Genomic DNA, 23,644 nt, shown 5'->3' on the forward strand with positions numbered 1-23,644 from the left:
ACCCAACTCAACCTTTCTGATCCCTCATGTTTGTTCCCCGCCTCACTTCCCTTCTCCCCTCCCCACACCCCTACCACCCTCCCCTGTCCGCCTGTGCTGCCACTTTACTGAAGAGATCTTGTCTACTTACTCTTCTGGAGGGATACATGCGTGTCTCTCTTAGCATTTCCTGTCTCCTCTGGGTTGTGGACTGTAGGGCAAGGGATCATTGTAGAGTGACAGTGGAGCTGATCTATTGGGAGCTCACCAAGGCCAGCGGGACTGGGACTGAATAAGCATGGGATGAAACCGGACTTTCTGAACGTGGCGGACAATGAAGGCTGATAAGAAGCCAAGGACAATGGCACTAGGTTTCGATCCTAATACATGAACTGGCTTTGTGGGAGCCTAGCCTGTTTGGATGCTCACCCTCCTGGTTCTGGATAGAAGTGGGAGGACCTTGGACTTCCTGTAGGGCAGGGAATCTGGACTGCTCTTCATTCTCGAGAGGGAGGGGGAATGGAGTGGGGGGGGAGGGGAGAGGGGTAGAGGAGTAGGGGGAGGGGGCGATGTGTGCGAGGAGGGGGAGGGAAATGGGAAACGGGGAGGAGGCGGAAAAAAAATAAATAAAATTAAAAAAAAAAGAGTAGAACTCTTAAAATTGCATTTCCAACATGATTTTATTTACAAAAAATAGACTTACCCACAACCACTCAGTAAACACTTTATAATTTATTTGTTTTAAGATCATGTTTCTTGAAAGTGGGGCAATTTTTTGCATCAGATTTAAAAGCAGCTTTATTGACTCTAATTCACATACCATACAATCCACCCTTAAAAGTGTATGATCCAGCGGTTTCCAGTGTAGTCACAAAACTGTGCCACCATCACCACTGATTCTTCATTTCCATCATACAAAAGGAAACTTAAATGCTAGCATTCACTTTTTCTCCTACCCTCAGGCAGTCACCAAGTTCCATCTGTCTTTACATTTGCGTAGTTTGAACATTTCATATAAATGGAGCCGTAGAGTAATAATACAAGTGACCCCCATGGTTTTTAAAGCTTAGCTGTAATGATTCCAAAGTTTCACCTACATTGTATCATGTGTAATAATTAAGTATATTCCTCTTCCCCTCTTCTTTCTCTGCCCTCTTGCTTTATATTTTATTTATCCTGTCTTCAGTCGATGGGCATTAGTTGTTTATGCTTCCAGCTCTTGTGAATTATGCTGGTAGGAGATTCATGTGCCTGCTTTTGGGTGGATGTGGTTTTAGTTCTCTTTGGGTATCTAAGAGGAGCTGCAGGGTCCAGTGGGTAGCTCCATATCTAACTTGCTGAGGAACTGCCAGGCCATTCAGCTTATCATTTTGCATCTCGCTAGCATTGTTACAGAATGTCAGTTCCTCTGCAGCCTCTGCATTACTTGTTACCCTCTATCTTTTCTATTACGGGCATCCTAGTGAGCTGTGCCATGGTATCTCATTCTGATTTTGATTATACCTCTCCCTGGTGTCTCATCGAACATCTACGGGCTTTTTGGCACTTGTAAGTGGACAAACATCTTGTAACAGCCTTCCCCATTTAAAATTTGGGCTGGCCTTTTATTACCGAGTTGTTAGTTTCCTTTACACAGCCTGCATGTTTTTAGATGCCACTCTGTATATTCTGTATATTCCTTATAAAATATGTTGTTTGTCAAATTTTCTCACATTTTATGGGTTTTTTACTTTCTGGATACGGTTCTCTGAAGGACAATAGCTTTTAGTTTTGATGAAGTCTGATTTTTCTTTTGTTGGTGGTGTTGCTTGATTTGCTTTTGGGTGGAAGAAACTTTCAGAGTTTGCTTCAACAGATTAGAGTCAGAAGCAGAAGAATGTATAGATTCACAGAGGAGATTTATGAGGAGAAGGGACCCATGTGACAGGAAGGTTGGCAAGTTCTACGAAAGACTGTCTGTCCACTGTAGCTGCAGGATCCTGACCTGGAGCGTTGACCCAGGCCCATTTAGAAAGCCCAAGAACTGGAGATGCCAATGATGCCATTCTCAGGGTGAGGCCAATGACTAGAGACCCCAGAGGATGCTGTTGTAAGTCCTGCTAAGTCCTGCCTTAGGCTGCTCAGATTAATATGTCAGTCTCCTGTGGACAAATACTTGTAGGAACACCCACAACTCATACTTGAACCGTTGTCCGCTATTCCTCTAGTCAAGTTGATTCCTAATACTAACCTCTGCAGAAACGACTGCCCGACTCAGTGCTTTGAGGAGTCATTCTTAAACCTTCCTCGGTAATTTTAGTAATTTTTTCATTTTCTTGTTACCTTTAGGACTTGGATCCATTTTGTGTTAATTTTTCTTCCTTCTTTCCTTCCTTCCCTTCTCTCTCTCTATCTTTCTTTTTTTTCCTTTTTTCTTTTTTAGATTTTTGAGACAGGATTGCTCTGTATAGCTTTGGAGCCTGTCCTGGAACTCACTGTGTAGACCAGGCTGGCCTCAAACTCAAAGAGATTTGCCTGCTTCTTCCTCCTGAGTGCTGGGATTAGAGGTGTGTGCCACCACTGCCCTACTTGTGTTAGTTTTTCTATATTGTGTGAAATCGGGGCCCACTTCATACATGGCTGTTTAGTTGTCTCAACAATATTTGTTGAAAAGATACTTTAAAAATGTTTTTAATTTATTGTTATTTATACATATAGGTGTTGATCTACATGAGTATATGCCACTTGTGTGTGGGTTCTGGCTGAGACTAGAGGAGTGTGTATGATCCCCTGAAACTGGAGTTCTAGGTGGTTCTGAGAACTGCCTAATGTGAACACTGGCATCTGAGCTTGGTCCTCTGAAAGAGTGGTACATGCTTTGCTGTCTTAAACAAGTTTCTTTTCAGTGCTTGAGGTAAAACTCCGAGCTTCCTACATTAGGCAAGTGGCTAGTACTCTACTACTGAGCATCTCTAACCCCTAAATATATTCTTTTCTTCGCAGGGTGGGGCAGTATCTTATGGAGCTTGGGCTAGCCTGGAGCTTGCTGTGTAGCTTACTGTGGAGTTTGAAAGACAATGGCCCCCAAAGAGAGCGACACTGTAAGGAGGTGTGGCTTGTTGGAGTAGATGTGACCTTGTTTGAGAAAGTTTGTCACTGTGGAGGTGGCTTTGAGGTTTCATATATGCTCCTGCCATGTTCAGAAAGGCAGTTAACTTTCTGTCGGCTTTGGATCAGGATGGAGAATCTCCAGTAACCATGTCTGCCTTTACACCACCACACTTCCAGCCACCATGCTCACTACCCTCACCATAATGGACTAAACTCTGAAACTGTAAGCCACAACCTCAATTAGATGTTTTCCTTTATAAGAGTGGCATTGCCGTGGTGTCTCGTCACAGCAGTAGGAACCCTCAGAGTCCTCAGGGTCACAGTCCTCCTGCTTCAGGCTCCCAAGTCCAGTTAGTGTTCTGCTCTACACCCAGTTTAGCAGATTTATTTAATTTTTTTTCTTAATTCTGACTTTTGAGACAAGGTCATGCTATGGAGTCCAAGTTGTCCTCACAGTGATGTTAGGTCATGCTGGCCCCCAGCTCAGAATCCTCCTACCTGAACTTCCAAAGGGCTGGGATTACAAGTGTATGTCACAGTACCCAGCCTCTAGATGTAAAGTTTAAGTGTTGTTTAGTATTACTAGATGCAGTCATGGAGCTTGTTCACTGTGTGAAACACACTTGATGCCATTAAACAGAAACTTCTGCTGTCCCCTCTCCCCTGCCACTGGCGCCACCATTCTGCCTCCTATGAGGCATAATAGTATTTATCTTTCAATTTACTTAAGTTGATGCAATGTCTTTATGGTTCATCCATGTCTTTCTTTTAAGGCTGAATCGTAGCCCATTGTGTGACATGTTTTTATTCATTTATCTGTTGATGGGCACTTGGGTCATTTCCATCCTCTCTGTTGTGAATCATGCTGCCATGAACAAATACGTCTTTTGAGCCCTTATTTTTAATGTGGGAGCTGTTATATTCCCTGAAGTGGAATTGTTGGATCATATGGTAATCTAGTTTTAACTTTTAAAAGAGGTTCCATTCTGTTTTCCATAGCAGTAACACCATTTTACACTCATACCAACACTGTATAAGGGCTTGGGTTTCTCTTCATCTTTTCCCACACTTGTTACTTGTGTGTGTGTATTTGTGTGTAATAGTTGCTATCCTAATGGATGCAAGGAAGTAAAATGACTTTTTTTGTGTGTGTGGAGGGGAATTGAATTATCTTGTAGCTCTTTGAAGAATCAAATGACCTTAAGATTGAAAGCATTTATCTATCTGTTGGTCGATTGATCTATTGATCTATCTATCTATTGGTCTATTTATTGTATCCATCTATTTATTTATCTATTTATTTTCTTATTTAAAGATATGGTGTCATGTAGCCACCATGACTGCAGAACACTGAATTGCATTCTGATTCTGCTGGCTGATGTCTGTTGTTGCCCACTATCACACTCCTGAGTTTCTGTGACTTCGTAACAGCTTTGGAAATTGAGAACTGGGAATCCTTACATTCTTTTCTGTCTCTCCCTTGTTTTCAAGATTCTTTTTTGTTTTCTGGAAGTCTTGCATCCCTATATGAATTTTAGAATTGGCCTTTCAGTTTCTGCAGAGACTCTGTAGATCAGCTTGCTTAGTGTTGCCCTTAGCAACATTAAGTATTCTGATACACAAAGACATCTTTCCATTTACTTAGACCTTTGATAATTTCCTTTAACATTCTTTTATGGTTTCCAGGGTATAAAGTTCATCCATAAATTTATTCTTTTTTTTTTTAGCCATATAAGAATTTATTAACAAGGAGAGAAAGAAAGGGAAAGAGAGAGAGGAAGAGAGAGAGAGAGAGAGAGAGAGAGAGAGAGAGAGAGAGAGAGAGAGAGAGAGGAGGAGAGAGGCAAAGCCCCGTGTGAGAGGAAAAGCAGGAAGCCATAAATTTATTCTTAAGCAGATTTTCGATGCTATTGTAAATGGAATTGTTTTCTTAAATTTGGGTTGTTCCTTGCTTGCTAGGTGTACAGAAGTGGAGTTGTTTCTTTTTCCATTTATCTTGTGTTTGGAAACCTCTGAGAATGCTTTTTAGTTCATATAGTATTTTCATGGATTTGCTAAGATTTATCATTTGCTGGACTATATCACCTATGGCAAGATGTCTTTTGGATCCTTTTGTTTCCCAATGTAGATCCTTTTTAGCCCCTCTTTCTGCCCTGGCTAAAGCCTCCAGTACAACACTGAAATAGAATCAGTTCTGGGCAAGTGGTTTTCCACTGAGCCCTGCTGCTCCAAGCGTTGGAATTTGGCATGTTAGTTTCTTTTTTATTAAGAATTTTTAAAATACAATCTTTCTTCATTTTATATAGTTATCCCTGTTCCCACTCCCTTCCCTCCTCCCACTCTACCTTCTCCTCCACCCCACCACTCATCCACTCCTCTGAAAGAATAAGGCTTCCCAGGGAAAGTCAATAAAGTATGACACTTCACTTCCAGGCAAGACCAAGGTCCTCCTGCCCATATCTAGGCTGAGCAACGTATCCCTTCAAAAAGAATTCCCTCCTAGATGCTAGTTCAAACACTAGGAATAAATCCTGGTTTCACTGCCAGTGGTCCCACAGACTTCCCAAGCCTTACAATTGTACCCTACATTCAGTGAATCTAGTTTGGTGCTATGCAGGTTCCCCTGCTATCAGTCCAGAGTCAGTGAGCTCTCACTAGCTCAGGTCAGCTGTTTCTGTGAGTATCACCATCATGGTCTTGACTCCTTTGCTTATATTATCACTCCTCCCTCTCTCAGACTGGTCTCCAGGAACTCTGCCTAGTGCTTCACTGTAGCTCTCTGTATCTGCTTCCTTCAGTTGCTGGTTGAAGGTTCTGTGATGACAATTAAGGTAGCCATCTATCTGATTACAGGGGAAGGCCAGTTTAGTCATCCTCTCTGCTGTTCCTTAGAGTCTTTGCTGGGGTCATTCTTGTAGATTCCTGGGAATTTCCCTAGTGCTATGTTTCTCAATAGCTCTTTAATGGCTCCCTCAATCAAGGTATCTCCTTCCTTTCTTCCCTTCACTGTCCTTCCCATTTCTTGAGCATCCTATTCCCTCATGTTCTTCTCCTCCCTCCACTTCTCTCCTCTCCCTCCTCTTCTCCCTTCCCTTCTAATTCTAATTCTCCCCCAACTCCTAATTTTCTCAGGAGGTCTTGTCTGTTTCCTCTTCTGGGAGGGGGCCTATGTATGTCTCTCAGGGTTCTCCTTGTTACCTAGCTTCTCTAGGATCATTAGTTTCTGAGCATCAATTCCCAATACATTCTAGCTTGGCTTCCCCTAAAACATCTGATGCCTGTGTTCTATTACTTTAATGAGAAACATTCTAAAGGTAATTAAGTAAGCAGCCTGAAAGACACATTCCTAATGAATTGTATGCTTTTCCTAAGGATTCATGCTTGCTGATATATGTGGATAGAATAAGTAATGCGGACATTCATACTGCCTCTTCTAGTGGTTCTTGTCCATGGCTTGGACTTAGCACTTTATGATTTGTAGGGTGTTGTTGGCAGCTGGAGATAGTGATAGTGAAGGTTTGTAAAGGAGGTGGTGGTTGTATTACTTTGAATAGTTTGATCTGTATCCACTTTCCATACGTTTCCTTGCTTAAGCTTAGTCCTCCTGGAAGCTCTGGCTGAAACTCTGCTGTGCTTTCTAGTCACTGTAGACCCCCTCAGCACTTAGATACCATTGTCTTCATATTCTGAGCCTTTCTAAAATGGATTCTCTGGGAGCTGCACTTTGCCTTGTAAGAGACATGAAATGAACACAAGAACTCATTCATTCTCTGGATGCTTACAATATATGTAGAAAGATCTAGTATGTGTACTTACCATATACTGTTTAGAGGTGATTCACTGCCTGCCTATCTGCCTGCCTGCCTGCCTTCCTTCCTTCCTTCCTTCCTTCCTTCCTTCCTTCCTTCCTTCCTTCCTTCCTTCCTCCCTCCCTCCCTCCCTCCCTCCCTCCCTCCCTCCCTCCCTCCTTCCCTCCCTTTCTCTCTTTCTTTCTTCCTTTTGTGAGTGGTGATCAGTTGGAAAGACAGCTTTTAGGCTAGGGTGGGAGGTGTGTCCACTCGTCTTTCAGCACTGAGACTTTGTCTGGCTTAGACCTGTACAGGCCCTGTGTGTGAGTGCACATGGACGTCAGTCCTGTTGTGTCTAGAAGGTTCTGTGTTGTTCTTGTCTTCTGCATGAAATGCGAGCTCCCTTAGATGGGTCTTTTTGAATGAACAGTATATCACGGTGCCTCATATGTAGCTCCTGCTTGTAATTTTTAAAATTAATAGAGCCATAAACAGTATAAGACTATAATCAATTACTCAAGCAGTGTTGTATCCAAGCAGTACTGATGAAATTCATAAGTAACAGTGATCACTATCTTGCAGATTATGAGGAAGGGCACTATGAAGAAGAAGGTAATTCGAGTGGGTTTGTGAGCGATGTAAACAGAGCAAGAGGAGAGCTGTTTGACCTGGGTGCCACAGTGTTTGGAAGGCATTGAGTTGATTATAATGGCCAGAATAGATGCTTTGTATTGGCTTGTCGATGAACAGAAGGGTAGATGAATAGGGAAGAACATCATATTTTGGAGGTCTTAAGAACCATTTTGTAAGGTTTGCCATTACAATATTGAACATGAGAGAATTAATGAAATTTTCTGAGTTGCAAGTTTTCAGGTAATGGAGTACTTCAGTAAGATTTACTTGTGGGTTAGTGTATACTGTGGGGTGGAGGGCAGAAAACCTGGCGGATGCTTTAGAGAAGGGTAAAGCAGCGGAGCAGATCAGAAGGATGGAGGAAAGGATGGAGATGGGAAAGGAATGGAGATAATAGGCAGTTTTACCAATGTGGATTCCTTCTGCTGTTTCCAAGACACTTCCTCAAAAAGGGAAGAGAAAGCAGAGTCACAAAACAGTCTCCTCTGCCTCCAGCCTCTGACCCCTACACAGACTCTTACCCTGAATTCCACTTCTAGTGGTGCCTCAAGGCCTCTGTCAGGCAGAGCTCTTCTGTGGTGCAGGGTTTTGTCCCTCTATCCCTGACACACAGATTTTGTAAGCATCCTGGCTTCCTGGCATGCTGGCTCCCCTGGCCACGTGTCACCCTTCACAGTGGTGTCCCTCTCACTCTACCTGGCCTTGACAGAGGTGATTGTAAGACCCAGTGGCAGCAACCGTAGGGTCAGCAGGTAAATGGCTCCCAGAGACTGAAGCTTTGCCTAAGGGGCGGCATTGTTGCCCCCAGTGGGAGCTGAGGAGCTCATTCCCTGGAAGCGGCTTTCTCTGGTATCAAAAGCCTATGTCACAGAGGTCAGATAATGAAATCATAGATTCTGTCCCCCCTCTCCCCCCATGCTCCAGATCTCTCTCTCTCTCTCTCTCTCTCTCTCTCTCTCTCTCTCTCTCTCTCTCTCTCTCTCCTCTCCTCTCCTCTCCTCTCCTCTCTCCTCCTCTCCTCCTCTCCTCCTCTCCTCCTCTCCTCCTCCTCTCCTCTCCTCTTCCTCTCCTCCTCTCCTCTCTCTCTAAGACAGGGTTTCTTTGTGAAGCCTTGGCTATCCTAGAACTCGCTCTGTAGACCAGGCTGGCCTTAAACTCACAAAGACCCGTCTGTCTTTGTTGTTTTTTTGCCAAACTGCAGTTCCCAGCATTCTCTTGGATACGGACATTTCCCAGAAGCCTTTGCATTCCCCGTTAAAAGCGAAGGTCGTCACGAGTTCGCCCTCTTCTCCTTTCTTCCCCCGCCTTTCCTACTGTGTTGGCACACCCTTACCTGCCTGTTACCCCTCCCCCATTAAAGTGCACCCATGTGGGACCGCCGCGTGTCTGTGTCTTTTCCTCGCATAACCGTCTTTGCCCTCTAACCTGCAGCCAGTCAGAAAATTAAGAACAACAGTCTTTGCCTCCCAAGTGCTGGGATTAAAGGCATGCACCACCACTGCGGGGCTACTGCTACCCCTTTTAAAGTTGTTCTCTCTCTTCTCTCTTTCTCCCACTCCTTCCCTCCCCTCCCTCCCCTCCCTCTCTCTCTCTGGCGTGTGTAGTGTGCCCACAGAAGCCAGAGGAGGGTGTTAGGTCTCCTGGAACTAGGGTTGCAGTTGTGAGCTGCCATATGGGTGCTGAGAATTGAACCTGAACTCGCACAAGCAGCAGCTAGCGAACCACTCAGCCATCTCTCCAGTCCTGGAGCCTTCTGGTCTGTACATGGGATTTCTTTGTTTGCCTGTGAATGAGTTGTTCGCCATGTCTTTCCCAATGAGGAAAATGGGCTGCTGTGTGTCCACCCAGGCATGCCCTGAGAAATGGGCCCAGTGACCTCTTCTTTGATTCCAATTATGTGTCCACAGACTAGAATTAAACCAGAAAAGGGCCTTGCAGAGGTCTCTAAGCAGCTCAGATACTGGGATGTGTTTCAATATGTAAAATAACTCTTTCTTCGTATTGTGAATCTGTAACTATATTAATAGGTTCTTTAAAATCCCTTAGCACCATAAGAATGGCATATAATTCTGCCTTCTGGACAGAATTATACGGACTTTGTTCCACCTTATCCAAGTCTTCTGATTTGTAACCTGCCTTCCCTGATTTATTGGCATCAGTATAGAATGTACAGGCTCCAGTTATTGGAGCATCACGGACGATTCGAGGAAGAATCCAAGAAGTTCTCTTTATGAAGTTAAGCCGCTTGCTTTTTGGATAGTTTTTATTAATGTCTCCCAAAAAATTAGCACAAGCTCTTTGCCATGGTTCATTATCTTCCCATAATTTCTTTAGTTCATCTGCAGTGAAAGGCACTATAATTTCTGCTGGGTCTATGCCTGCTAGTTGACGAAGTCTCAGCTTGCCTTTTATAATTAACTCAGAGACTTTTTCCACATAAGTTTTCAGTTTCTTACTTGGTTTATGTGGTAAAAAGATCCATTCCAAAATAATATCATCTCTCTGCATTAAAATTCCTGTAGGAGAAATTTTTGATGGTAGTATGACGAGAATACAATCGAGCTCTGGATTCACCCTGTCCACATGTGCCTGTTGTAATTTTTCCTCAATCATTGTCAGTTCCTTTTCTGCTTCAGCTGTTAATTCTCTGGGACTGTTTAAATCTTTATCACCATCCAAGGTTTTGTTCAAATGAATTATTAGATCAGGTGTTATTCCAATAGCTGGTCGTAGACTGGAAATGTCTCCTAACAGTCTTTGAAAGTCATTAAGAGTCCGTAGGCGATCTCTCCTAATTTGTGCTTTTTGTGTCTTAATTTTTTGCAAACCTATTTTATAACCCAAATAATTAAGAGAATCTCCCTTCTGAATCTTTTCAGGAGCGATTTGCAATCCCCATTTAGGTAAAAGTATCTTTATTTCTTCAAACAGTCTGTTCAAGGTATCCATGTTTGAATCGGATAACAAGATGTCGTCCATGTAATGGTATACTATAGATTTGGGAAATTTCTTGCATATTATTTGCAATGGTTGGTTCACAAAATATTGGCACAGGGAGGGGCTATTTAACATACCCTGGGGGAGAACGGTCCAGTGGTACCTCCTCGAAGATTGAGAATTGTTATAAATAGGCACTGTGAAGGCAAATTTTTCTCTATCTTCTTTTTGCAAAGGTATAGTGAAAAAACAATCCTTTAAATCAATAACTATGAGAGGCCATCCTTTTGGTAATAAAGAGGGCAAAGAAATTCCAGATTGCAGAGGGCCCATAGGTTGAATAACCTAGTTGATGGCCCTGAGATTTGTCACCATTCTCCATTTACCTGATTTTTTCTTAACCACAAATACAGGAGAATTCCAAGGGTTGGTAGATTCTTCTATATGTCCAGCATCTAATTGTTCTTGTACCAGCTGTTCTAAAGCCTGTAACTTTTCCTCAGCTAAAGGCCATTGCTTTGTCCATATTGGTTTCTCAGTCAACCATTTTAGAGGCAAGGCTGTTGGTATCTCTGAAGGGACATCAATTGCTTGTTCTTGTACAGCCCGAATGGCCGGTTTTCTCCGTTTGTAATATCTTTTAATATTATTCTCAGAAATATAGGCTCTCGAAGTAGCAGGAATGTTAATTTCGGTATTCCATTGTTGTAATAGGTCACGACCCCATAAATTCATGCGATATTGGCTACATACGGCTTTAATTTTCCTATTTGTCCCTCTGGCCCTATACATTCAACCCATCTCGTGCTCTGCTTTACTCGAGATAGGGTTCCAATTCCCAGGAGCTGAACATTTACACTCTGAAGAGGCCAATACAGATGCCAAGATTCTGGGGTAATGATACTTACATCAGCACCTGTGTCCAGCAGGCCAGTAATAAAAATGCCATTTACACACACTCTCAGTTTAGGTCTTTGATCATTTATAGAAGTTTGCCAAAACACACGTAACTTATCTTTCTGATCATTATTGCTTGTAACAGTAGTCATGGGGCTTCCTAATTGTCCTGATGAGGCACGTTCTCTGCAGAAACTGGATATGACTGAACCATGTTTGCCATGGGGGCCTGTGAGGCCCCCCCCTCTCACGTTTCCCGACTGTATCAGGTTGCCTTGTCTATCTCTTGTAGACCTGCATTCATTCGTCCAATGTCTGCCTTTTCCACATCTTCTACATAAACCTGAAGGCTGAGTCCTCCTATTTCTGTTATTTCTAGAAGATGTATTATTATTATTATTTCTGAAAGATGCATTATTATTATTATTATTTCTGAAAATCCATTGTCTACAATTCCTTTTCATATGACCCATTTTGCCACATTTAAAACATTTGGTGTTCTGGTGTCTCCTTTTACCATTGGAAATTGCTTCTTCTACCCATGCTTCAGTGCCATAATCAAATGTATCAACATTGAGTGTATGCAAGACCCATTCTTCCAAAGGCTCTGATCTGAGCTTTAAAGGCCCCAAAATACTTTTGCATTCCACATTTGCATTTTCATAAGCCAAAGACTCAATCATTATACGTCTTGCTTCTGGGTCAGATATCCCTATTTGTACAGCCTTAGTTAATCTTTGTAAAAAGTCACTAAAGGGTTCTCTCTGACCCTGTTTAACTCTGACAAATGATTCCATTCTCTGTCCTGGGTCTTGTACCCTGTCCCAAGCCCTTAAGGCTGCTGTAGTAAACATGGAGAGTATGTTTTCATCCAAATTAGCTTGTTCCTGAGGGTCGGAAAAGAGCCCTTCACCTAGAATTTTATCTAGAGAAATGTCAATTCCCTTTGCTTTTTCCTGCTGTTCTAAGAGTCTAGCCTCTTGCCTGAATAAGCATTGCCATTTCAATTGCGGTCCACTCTCAAGTACTGCAGAGCTCAGCTGGAGCCAGTCCAAGGGGTTGCTCTGCTTGTCGTGGCCCAAGATCTTAGCATCTCTTTAACAAAAGAGGCTTGCATCCCAAAAGTCATGACAGCCTGTTTAATTTCCTCGAGGTCATTCATACGGACAGGCTCCCATGTATCCTCCTTGATGACCCTAGGGTTTCTGGAACCAATCACCTTCTCTGTTGTTATTACTGGAAAGGCAGGTAGAGCTGTAGGTAGAGCTTTGTGAAAATTGTCCCGGAGAGATTTACCCACAGATGTAGTTAAAATTTGCCTTTCTACCCTTTGCTCTTCTTCATCAGAATTTAGAAATTCCTCAATCTTTTCAATTCTATTCACCATTGCCTTCTGCAATGTCTGAATCTCCTGTCCAGAATTATGTTCCAAAGCCTTTATTGAGGATTCTAAAGTATGAAGTTTGTCCGTTAGAGATAACATCTCATCTTTGGACACAATTTTTATGGCATAAACCGTGCCTTCTTGTATTGACAATCTTTCCGTCAATCTCTCATAAGCTTTAGACAAAATCCAATTGTCACATTCAGCAGTTTTGATTCTCTCAGTTAATGTTTCATTTCCTACAGAAAGGGACTGAATCTTATTGTCCAAATCAGCTGTTCCCTCTTCCATAGTAATGAATTTCTCCTTAATATCAGCCACTAATGTAGGAATTTCAGTTCCTACAGAAAGGGACTGAACCTTACGATCCAGATCAGCTGTTCCCTCTTCCATAGTAATGAATTTCTCCTTAACATCAGCCTGGAGAACTTCAAACTGATTCTTGAGAAGATTGTTATCAGCCTGGAGAACTTCAAACTGATTCTCGAGAAGATTGTTATCAGCCTGGAGAACTTCAAACTGATTCTTGAGAAGATTGTTATCAGCCTGGAGAACTTCGAACTGATTCTTGAGAAGATTGTTGTCATTCTCAATTGTTTTTAAGCGTTCAATCTCTGCCTTAAGAATCCTGGATTCGTCTCGTAAAGACTTTATCATATTTCTATTATCAAACCATTTGGTGCCAATGAAAACTACGAATCCCAGAAGGATCCATAGATGTGGGGTGATAGATAGACACCTCTTGTAAAATCTCCCACATGGTACAACTAAAAAAACTGTTAAATTCTTGAACAGTAATGTGTTCAGACATTTTATTTATAAAAGACAATTTTTTTACCTGCAATGATCGGTTCCTGCCAGTGGTGGTCTCTGTGTTTTTGGAGCCTGTCCTAGAACTAGCTCTTGTAGACCAGGCTGGCCTCGAACTCACAGAGATCCGCCTGTCTCTGCCTCCCAAGTGCTGGGATTAAAGGCGTGCACTACCACGGCCTGGCAGGCCTCAAACTCACAGAGATCCGCTTGCCTCTGCCTCCCAAGTGCTGGTATCAAAAGTGTGCGCCACCACTGCCTGTCCAAGTCACTTTGTATCAGACCATCTGCCGCTGTGGCAGCTTTTGTTGCAAAACCGCAGGTACTTGAGCTTCTGCTAATTCAGGCAGTGGGGTTCCGCTGCAAAACTTAGCCAAGGCAGGCAGAATGGGCCTGTGTGGCCGAGTATGTCTCGCACTCGGCACTGGGGCCGGAGTCACGAACTGAAAAACAGCACCCGGGAGGGTGTTGTGTTAGCTAGCGGGCTGCCCGCTTGAGTCGGGGGCAAAATAGCCCGACGTTGGACGCCAGTACCACTGCACTGGTGTTCCACTGTACCATTGCACCACTGCACTGGTGTACCACTGTACCATTGCACCACTGTACCATTGCACCACTGCACTGGTGTACCACTGTATCACTGTACCATTGCACCACTGCACTGGTGTACCACTGCACCACTGCACCACTATACCATTGAACCACTGCACTGGTGTGCCACTGCACCACTGAACCACTGTACTGGTGTACCACTGTACCACTGCACCACTGTACCATTGCACCACTGCACTGGTGTACCACTGTATCACTGTACCATTGCACCACTGCACTGGTGTACCACTGCACCACTGCACCACTATACCACTGCACCACTGTACCATTGCACCACTGCACCGGTGTACCACTGCACCACTGCACCACTGCACCACTGTACCACTGCACCACTGCACCACTGTACCACTGCACCGGTGTACCACTGCACTGGTGTACCACTGCACCACTGCACCGGTGTACCACTGCACCACTGCACCACTATACCACTGCACCACTGCACCACTGTACCACTGCACCACTGCACCACTGTACCACTGCACCGGTGTACCACTGCACCGGTGTACCACTGCACCACTGCACCGGTGTACCACTGCACCACTGCACCACTGCACCACTGCACCGGTGTACCACTGCACCACTGCACCGGTGTACCACTGCACCACTGCACCGGTGTACCACTGCACCACTGCACCGGTGTACCACTGCACCACTGCACTGGTGTACCACTGTACCACTGCACCACTGCACTGGTGTACCACTGCACCACTGCACCGGTGTACCACTGCACCACTGCACCGGTGTACCACTGCACCACTGCACCGGTGTACCACTGCACCGGTGTACCACTGCACCACTGTACCATTGCACCACTGTACCACTCATTTACTGGTAAACAGAAGGGTAAGTGGTCAAAGCCTTCCAAAGGTCTCTGAGTTAATAGTGATTAGGGAACCCTGAAAATATAACCGGGCCTATTTGACTTCAAGCCAGATGCTCTTTCCATTACTTCAAAGGTATGTGCATTTAATTTCTACAAGGCAAGGACTGTGTTTATACAGAATCAGTTTCCAGTAAAGGCTTCTTCAGTAAAGGCAGTGATTGGACAGTTGTGTTTCCTGTAAAAATAATCAGCGTGTGTGCTGCATGGGGCTGCTTCTGCTTTCCTACCAGGGTATTTATATTCATAGTATATTGCACTTTTTTGATTGCTTATTGTGGATGGTAATTTCAAAGAGGATATCAGTTCCTTTATCTGAAGAATTAATCATTCAGAAAGTACTTTTCAAATTTGTTTCTTAAACTAAATATAAGTTTCTTCAAGTTTTTCTGATGCATTCTTCAGGCTGTCCATTTGCAAGGGAATAAGAAGATCTTGTTATATTTCTATATTTCAGGGGACATAATTTTCAATGCTCAGTACCCAGAGCTGCCCCCCGATTTCATCTTTGGAGAGGATGCTGAATTCCTGCCAGACCCCTCTGCTCTCCATGTGAGTACCATAGTCTCTCTCTCATGACTTTTGTTGAAAAGAAAACAGAATTGGCGTTGATGATCGCTTAGTCACGTGTAGTTTCCCCGTCTGTGAAATAGTGCAGCTCTTCATGTGCCGAATAGTTAAGGAAGAGAGATTTTCATCAGAGTTTTACTTTGGGACTATTTCATATTAACTTTACAGATTGGTTGACATAATTTTTCTTCAACTTAAGGACACATTGAAGACATTTCCTTGGTTCTGACCTGATGGTTCATGCCTGCAGTCACTTTTCCAGTGTTTACTAACACTTCAACAAAATACTGGTTGGAAGAGTGTTTCTTGGCTTCTTAAGAGGAAATGAAAAATGGCAGATTTGGACTGCACATGTGTTGTCTTAGTGTCACCTCAAGGGAAGACTAGACTGAATGCTTTGTAGTAAGCCAAACCCAAACCTTGTAATAAAAAATCTGGCATTTCTGGAATTAAAGCAACAAGACTTACCATTAGGGGAAAAGGGTCATGGTACCTGTCAGAGCATATACAGTCTGTTTAACAGTTGGGTTTTCTTCGTGACTAATAAATAACGGGTGCCATTTTGTCTAATGTTTCTTTCACTTTCAAATTCAAATATGCTGTAATAGCTATATTAATCAAAGAGGTTTAATTGTTGATTAAAATTATGTTCTCAGTTTGACTTCTGGATTTTATTTTTTGGTTCATTCAAACTCTATTGATAGTTTAATGCCCAACTTTGGAAGCCCCCTACTCTTCTATCTTCCATTTAAAGGTAAGTGTTGTAGTGTGAAAAAAATGGCCTCCAAAGGTCGTGGCACTATTAGGAGGTGTGTCATTGTTGGAGTAGGTGTGGAGGAAGTGTGTCACTGTGGAGGCAGACTTTGAGGTCTCATATATGTTCAAGTCACGTTCAGTGAGACAGTCTACTTCCTGCTGTCTGCATATCAACATGTAGCAGCTACCTTTCCAGTACCATGTCTGCCTGCACACTACCATGCTGTGCCATGATGCTAATGGGCGTTCCTCTGAACTGTAACTGAGCTACCGCAATTAAATGTTTCCTTCAAGAGCTGCCATGATCATGGTGTCTCTTCTCTGCAATAGAAACCCTGACTAAGACAGCAAGGTACTAGCTAAACCTAAAGAATTACATTAAGTTTCATACAGCTGTGAGAATACTGTTGACAGGGGTGGGATGAGTTTGTTGAAAGGTTTTTAATAATTGTACATAAATTTTTGTTTGATTAAAAAAACTTTTCTAGTTAAATTGCCTCTTTAGAAACCATGGGGTTGGTGTTGACCGCATTTAAAATCGAGAGGCCCGGCTGCAGTAGATGTGACCTGAGCATTACTGTGTAGTCTCTCCTGTCTGAAATCTGCCCCGTGGAGGGAGGCGTATACCAGAAACCAAAGAAGCATTACATCGAAGTATCCCTGGAATTTGAAAACTGTGTGGAGGAGGGGTGTTTGTCTTCCTCCTTCAGAAGTGAAGGAAAAGTGGGATTATGAGGGAGAATTCCAGTAGGTGCACGGCTGAAGTACATGTGAGGCCGTGTTCATGTGATGTGTTGTAGAAAAGGGCACTGAGATTTGCTGAGGTTTGCATGCACATAAAACAGTTCTACAAAGTGTAGGTGCATTTGGTGGAGTCTAGGGTTTCTGTTCCTTTGAATAAGCAGCATTGCTAAAGGGTTTGTTTTATCTTATAAGCTTATAACCATTATTCAGGGAAGTTGGGGTGAGAACCCAAGGCAGGAACTTGGAGGCAGGAACTCATGTAGAGGCCATGGATGTAGACTGCTTTTTGGACTTGCTCAGCCTGCTCTTTAACCTACCTATTCAAGGATGGCATCACCCATAGTGGTGTGGGCTCTCCCACATCAGTCACTAAGCAGGAAATGCTCCACAGGCTTGCCTACAGGCCAGTCTCCTGGAGACATTCTTTCAGGAGCGTCCTTCCACCCAGACGACTCCAGCTTGTGTCCAGTGTACATAAAAGTAGCCAGCACAGGAACATTGCTGGAGTACATCGCTGGCCTGGAGCTACTGAAAGAAGAAGAGAATAGACCTTCCTGATGGAAACTTGTTTCGTGGGATCGATGATCTAAGACCAGAATGAGCATTGTTGAAATAAACCTATGGCAGAGAGAAAGCATTAGATAATACAAGGAAGATCACTGAGATGGAAAGGGTAAGAAGGAGCGTTCCAGCCTGTTTTTGGAAATGACTTTACAATTTGCAGTGTTTGTCTTCAGTATTGGCAAGCATGGTGAATGGAGAATTTAAGAGCTAGAAAGGGCCCTAAGATTCATTGTATTCCACTCTTCTGTTTTAGTACTGAAGGAACTCTAGTAGATTTAGGGAATTCTGTAGCAGAGCTGATATGGTAATTCCACTCTTCTGGTGATGTTTCATCCCTGGGTGAAGTTCTCAGAAATGCTTTTGAGAAATAAGCTGATGAAGAACTGTGTAGTAATAAGGGCGGTGGGGCTGCGTCCCCAACACCCCAGCCGCCTGCTCTGCTAGCTTTTGCCCTGAAATAACAACACACAAACTGTATTCATTTAAACACTGCTTGGCCCTTTAGCTCTAGCCCTTACTGGCTAATGCTGATATCCCGATCAACCCATCTCTAATAATCTGTGAGCACTGGTCTTACCGGGAAGATTCTAGCCTAAGTCCATCCTGGGTCGGAGCTGGGGCATGGCGTCTCTCTGAGGCGTCTGCTCCAGAGAGGAGAGCTGTGGAATCTGAGCTCACTTCCTCTTCCTCCCAGCGTTCTTTTCTGTTTACTCCTCCCACCTATCTTCTAACCAATGAGGACCAAGCAGTTTCTTTTTATTTAACCAATGACCTTCCTCCATCAGAACTGTGTGAGGGTGGGGGAATGAGGAAGGGGCAATAACAGTGTACTGCATCCGAGAGGAAGAATGCAAAGCCAGGGAGCACTTTCTTCCTAGTGATGATGGATTGAGAGCCCCAGCAGTGGGTCAGACAAGCCCAGTGAGGCAATCAGAGCACACTTGTAAAGGTGCACACTTGATACCTGTCTTATTGAAACACTAGGGCAGTATAAAATGTACCCCCAATCTCCAGCAGACATTTCTCTAGACACAGTCTAGAGACTATATTAAATTATAATCATTAGTAAAAAATGAACTCTCCAGTATGGTCCAGCTTGAGAAACAAAGTTTTAGAGAAATTTATTTTATTTATTTAAATTGGCTCTTCTCCAAAAAGTGAGGTGGCTTAAATAAGGAGCATGGGTACAGGAAAGAGAAGTAAATGAGGGCTTCCAAGATCAGCTGAAGCCTCCGCTTCCTAAGCTCAGACTCTTCATTGAAGGAGGTGAGTTCTGTGAAGGAATCAGTGTGTATAAAATGCTAGGATCTATACTAGGGACAAAGCATCTCAGACACCACAGACTCATGAAGATATTGAACAAAGGCCTTAGCCCCATGGTTCTCAAGCATATTAGACTGATTTGGAAATACGGTAAGACTCTAGCTTCCCCAGTAGACCCAGAATTAGGTATACGGTACGACTCTAGCTTCCCCAGTAGACCCAGAATTAGGTACTCTGGAGAACCCAAGGACTGCCAATCTTTGGAGATATTTATATGCAGCAGTCTGAACTGTGCTGGAAACCACTGGCTGAATCATCTAGTAACATCTATAACATAGCATCCTTTGCCTTTACTTGACATTGCTCTTCTGAGGTACTGTTTTCTATTTAGGGGATAGCATACGTACATACATATGTATATAATTTTTTAAAAACAATTTTATGACACATAATTTGTATGCCATACGGCTCACCTATTTAAAGTACTAATTTGGTGGTTTTTAGTATATTTGTTGGGCTGTGCAACTGTCACCACAATTAAGGCATCTTGTCATCATACTGAAAAGAAACACCAAACCTATCAGCAGTTACTTTCCTATCCTTCCCACCCCAGGAAAACACTAATTTGTATTCTGTTTTTATGGATTTGCTTATTTTGAACATTTCATGTAAATAGAAATAATTTTAGCCAGGCCATAGTGGCACACACCTTTAATCCTAGCACTTGGGGACAGAGTTAGGTGGATCTCTGCGTTAAAGGCCAGCCTGATCTACAGAGTGAGTTCTAGGACAGCCAGGGCTACACAGAGAAACCCTGTCTTGAAAAAGAAAAAAAAACTTTCATATATGTGTACATATATATATATAGTCCTTTTGGACTGTTTTCACTAGGCACACTTATTTTTTTATCATCAAATAATATTCTCTTATATGTGTACACCACATTTTATTTCTTCATTTGTCAGTTGATGGCCACTAGGGTTGTTTCTTTTGGTTGTTGATGCTGCTGATATTGTAAAGACATCCTTTTGTTTTTCTTGGCTATATCCCTAGGATTAGAATTATAGGACCAAGCAGTAACTGTGTTTTTAACTTTTTGAATGCACAGACTGTCTTCAGAATGGCTTGTACTATTTTGTATTCCTAGCTAGAGTAGTAGATAAGTGTCTGCTTTCTCTGGCTCCTCACTAGTACTTACTATTGTGTGTCTTTTTAGCTAGTCATCACTGGGAGTGCTGAGTAAATAGTCTTTCCTTGGAGTTTGGGTTTGTGCTGCTTTGATAAAAATGATTTGAGCATTCATGTTTTTCTTGGTGTAGATTCTTTGGAGAATGTCTGTTAAGATCCTTTGCCTTTTTAACATTTTTTTTCTTTTTTCGCAATATATTTTTGGTACAAGTTCTTCATCATATACATGGTTGGCCAGATTTCCCCACCATTCCATGGATTTTCTTTTTGCTCTGGAGGTATGGTCTTGTGTGCCTGTGTATGTGAATTTGCCCGTGTGACATTTGTAGAGGCCAGCTGTCGACTTAGCTATCTTATGTCTCTACCTTGCTTTTTGAGACAGGGTCTCTCAGAGAATCCAGAGCTCATCATCTCTGCTGTAGTCACTGTCTCCATCCATTTTGCCTGTTCTGAACAGCAGGTACATGTGCTGGCACCTGACTTTTATATAGATGCTAGGGACCTAAGCTCAGATCCTCACGTATCCGAGTTCGTGCACCTTACCCTCTGACCCATAAGAATCGCTAGTGTCCTTTAAAGAGAAGTTTAAAATTTTGATGAATTTAAATTTATCTTTTTTCTTTTGTTTCCTGTGCTTTTGATTTTATATTCAAGGAACCATTGCCTAATTCAAGATTATAAAGATTTAGTCTAATATTTTCCTTAAAGAATTTTATTACTTTTACTATCATATTTAGGTATTTGATCCATTTTGGGTTCATTTTCGTATATGGTGTGAGGTTGATGCCCAGCTTTATTTTGTAAGAGGATATTTAGATGTGTTGCCACTGTTTATTAGAAAGAGTATGTTTCCCTCATTGAATTTTGTTGGCATTTTATTATCCCTAAGTTGATAATAGATGTGAGGGAGTACTTTGGATTCTTGATTTTATTTCCTTGGTCAGTTTGTTTATTGATTCTGTAATCAGTCTGGAAACTGGGGAATGGGCATTTACATCATTGTTCTTTGCAGGATGGCCTTAACTGTTGTGGGTCCCTTGCATTGCCATTTAAACTTTAGGTCAACTTGTGAAAGTCTGCACAGAGTCCAGCTGGGATTTTGATAGGGACTGTACTGAATCTCAGATTAATCTGAGCATTATTGCCATCTCAGTAGTGCCAAGTCTTTGTAATTAGGCACAATGTGAAGCGTCTTTTCATTTATTGACACTTCCTTTAATTCTTTTGAAAAGTGCTTTGTCATTTGGGGAGTATGAGTTTTACACTTGTGCTTTAGTTATTCTTTTTGGTGCGGCAATAAATGGAATTGTTTCATTTTTAGTTTCTGGTTTTGTATGGTGACAACATAAAACAAAATTGACTTTTTAGTATTGGTCATATGTTGTGACACCTTACAGTGTAAGATCTTAGTGTAAAATTTCTTTTCTACTGAGCAAAAAAATTTCACATTTTTAAAAAAAACATTTTTCTGCCTTTTTGAGGTAGACCAATATGTTGGGGAAGCTGGCTCAGTGCATATTTTGAGACCTTGAGATGTGATGATAAAATGGTAACACTGCTTTTCCTTTCATCTCAAAATTAAGCTTAAAGCATTTCCTAAGACAAAAATGGAAACAGCTTTGTAATAGATTCAAGATTATATTGGAGAGTTGCATTTAAAGTTAACTCTTGTAAATTCTAGTAGAATTACCTCATGGTTTTATATTGTTTGTTTATTTATTTATTTATTAAAGATTTCTGCCTCCTCCCCGCCACCACCTCCCATTTCCCTCCCCCTCCCCCAATCAACTCCCCCTCCCTCATCAGCCTGAAGAGCAGTCAGGGTTCCCTGCCCTGTAGGAAGTCCAAGGACCTCCCACCTCCTTCCAGGTCTAGTAAGGTGAGCATCCAAACAGCCTGGGCTCCCACAAAGCCAGTACATGCAGTAGGATTAAAACCCAGTGCCATTGTTCTTGACTTCTCAACAGTCCTCATTGTCCACTATGTTCAGCAAGTCTGGTTTTATCCCATGCTTTTTCAGACCCAGTCCAGCTGGCGTTGGTGAGTTCCCAATAGAACATCCCCATTGTCTCAGTGTGTGGGTGCACCCCTCACGGTCCTGAGTTCCTTGCTCATGCTCTCTCTCCTTCTGCTCCTGATTTGGACCTTGGGATTTCAGTCTGGTGCTCCAGTGTGGGTCTCTGTCTCTGTCTCCTTTCATTGCCTGATGAAGGTTAATATTCAGGAGGATGACTATATGTTTTTCTTTGGGTTCACTTTCTTATTTAGCTTCTCTAGGATCACGAATTATAGGCTCAATGACCTTTATTTATGGCTAGAAACCAATTATGAGTGAGTACATCCCATGTTCTTCTTTTTGGGTCTGGCTTACCTCACTCAGGATCGTGTTTTCTATTTCCGTCCATTTGCATGCAAAATTCAAGAAGTCATTGTTTTTTACTGCTGAGTAGTACTCTAATATGTATATATTCCATACTTTCTTCATCCATTCTTCCATTGAAGGGCATCTAGGTTGTTTCCAGGTTCTGGCTATTACAAACAATGCTGCTATGAACATAGTTGAGCATATACTTTTGTTGTATGATAGGGCATCTCTTGGGTATATTCCCAAGAGTGGTATTGCTGGGTCCAGGGGTAGGTTGATCCCGAATTTCCTGAGAAACTGCCACACTGCTTTCCAAAGTGGTTGCACAAGTTTGCATTCCCACCAGCAATGGATGAGTGTATCCCTTTCTGCACAACCTCTCCAGCAAAGGCTATCATTGGTGTTTTTTATTTTAGCCATTCTGACAGGTGTAAGATGGTATCTTAAAGTTGTCTTGATTTGCATTTCCCTGATTGCTAAGGAAGTTGAGCATGACCTTAAGTGTCTTTTGGCCATTTGAACTTCTTCTGTTGAGAATTCTCTGTTCAGCTCAGTGCCCCATTTTATAATTGGGTTGATTAGCCTTTTACGGTCTAGTTTCTTGAGTTCTTTATATATTTTGGAGATCAGACCTTTGTCAGTTGCAGGGTTGGTGAAGATCTTCTCCCAGTCAGTGGGTTGCCTTTTTGTCTTAGTGACAGTGTCCTTTGCTTTGCAGAAGCTTCTCAGTCTCCGGAAGTCCCATTTATTTAATGTTGCCCTTAATGTCTGTGCTGCTGGGGTTATACGTAGGAAGTGGTCTCCTGTGCCCATGTGTTGTAGAGTACTTCCCACTTTCTCTTCTATCAGGTTCAGTGTGTTCAGACTGATATTGAGGTCTTTAATCCATTTGGACTTGAGTTTTGTGCATGGTGATAGATATGGATCTATTTTCAATCTTCTACAGATTGATATCCAGTTATGCCAGCACAATTTGTTGAAGATGCTCTCTTTTTTCCATTGTATACTTAATCTCACTCATGGTTTTATATTGTATAAGCTAATAATTCAGCCATCAAACAATTTAATTAGCCTTAATTAAAAATTAAGATACAGAGCTCCAGGCAATTGACCTGAGACCTAGCCTCTAGGTGTGTTCCCTGTGTAGTTGGGTAGATAGACCCCAAATGTTATTTTATTGCTTA

At 42.5% G+C, this 23,644-nt stretch overlaps 1 protein-coding gene across 3 annotated transcripts in view; it reads left to right on the top strand.

Annotated features, from left to right (window-relative positions):
• Babam2 (BRISC and BRCA1 A complex member 2) overlaps window positions 1–23,644 on the top strand; it is a 384,660-nt gene that overhangs the window by 81,161 nt on the left and 279,855 nt on the right. For all 3 annotated transcript variants that reach the window (XM_075955398.1, XM_075955401.1, XM_075955399.1), the window contains exon 4: window positions 15,468–15,562. In XM_075955398.1, the coding sequence (XP_075811513.1) occupies window positions 15,468–15,562 (95 nt within the window). The remainder of the gene's footprint in view (window positions 1–15,467; window positions 15,563–23,644) is intronic.

This window comes from Microtus pennsylvanicus, chromosome 21, assembly GCF_037038515.1.
Source record: "Microtus pennsylvanicus isolate mMicPen1 chromosome 21, mMicPen1.hap1, whole genome shotgun sequence".
Lineage (NCBI taxonomy): Eukaryota > Metazoa > Chordata > Mammalia > Rodentia > Cricetidae > Microtus > Microtus pennsylvanicus.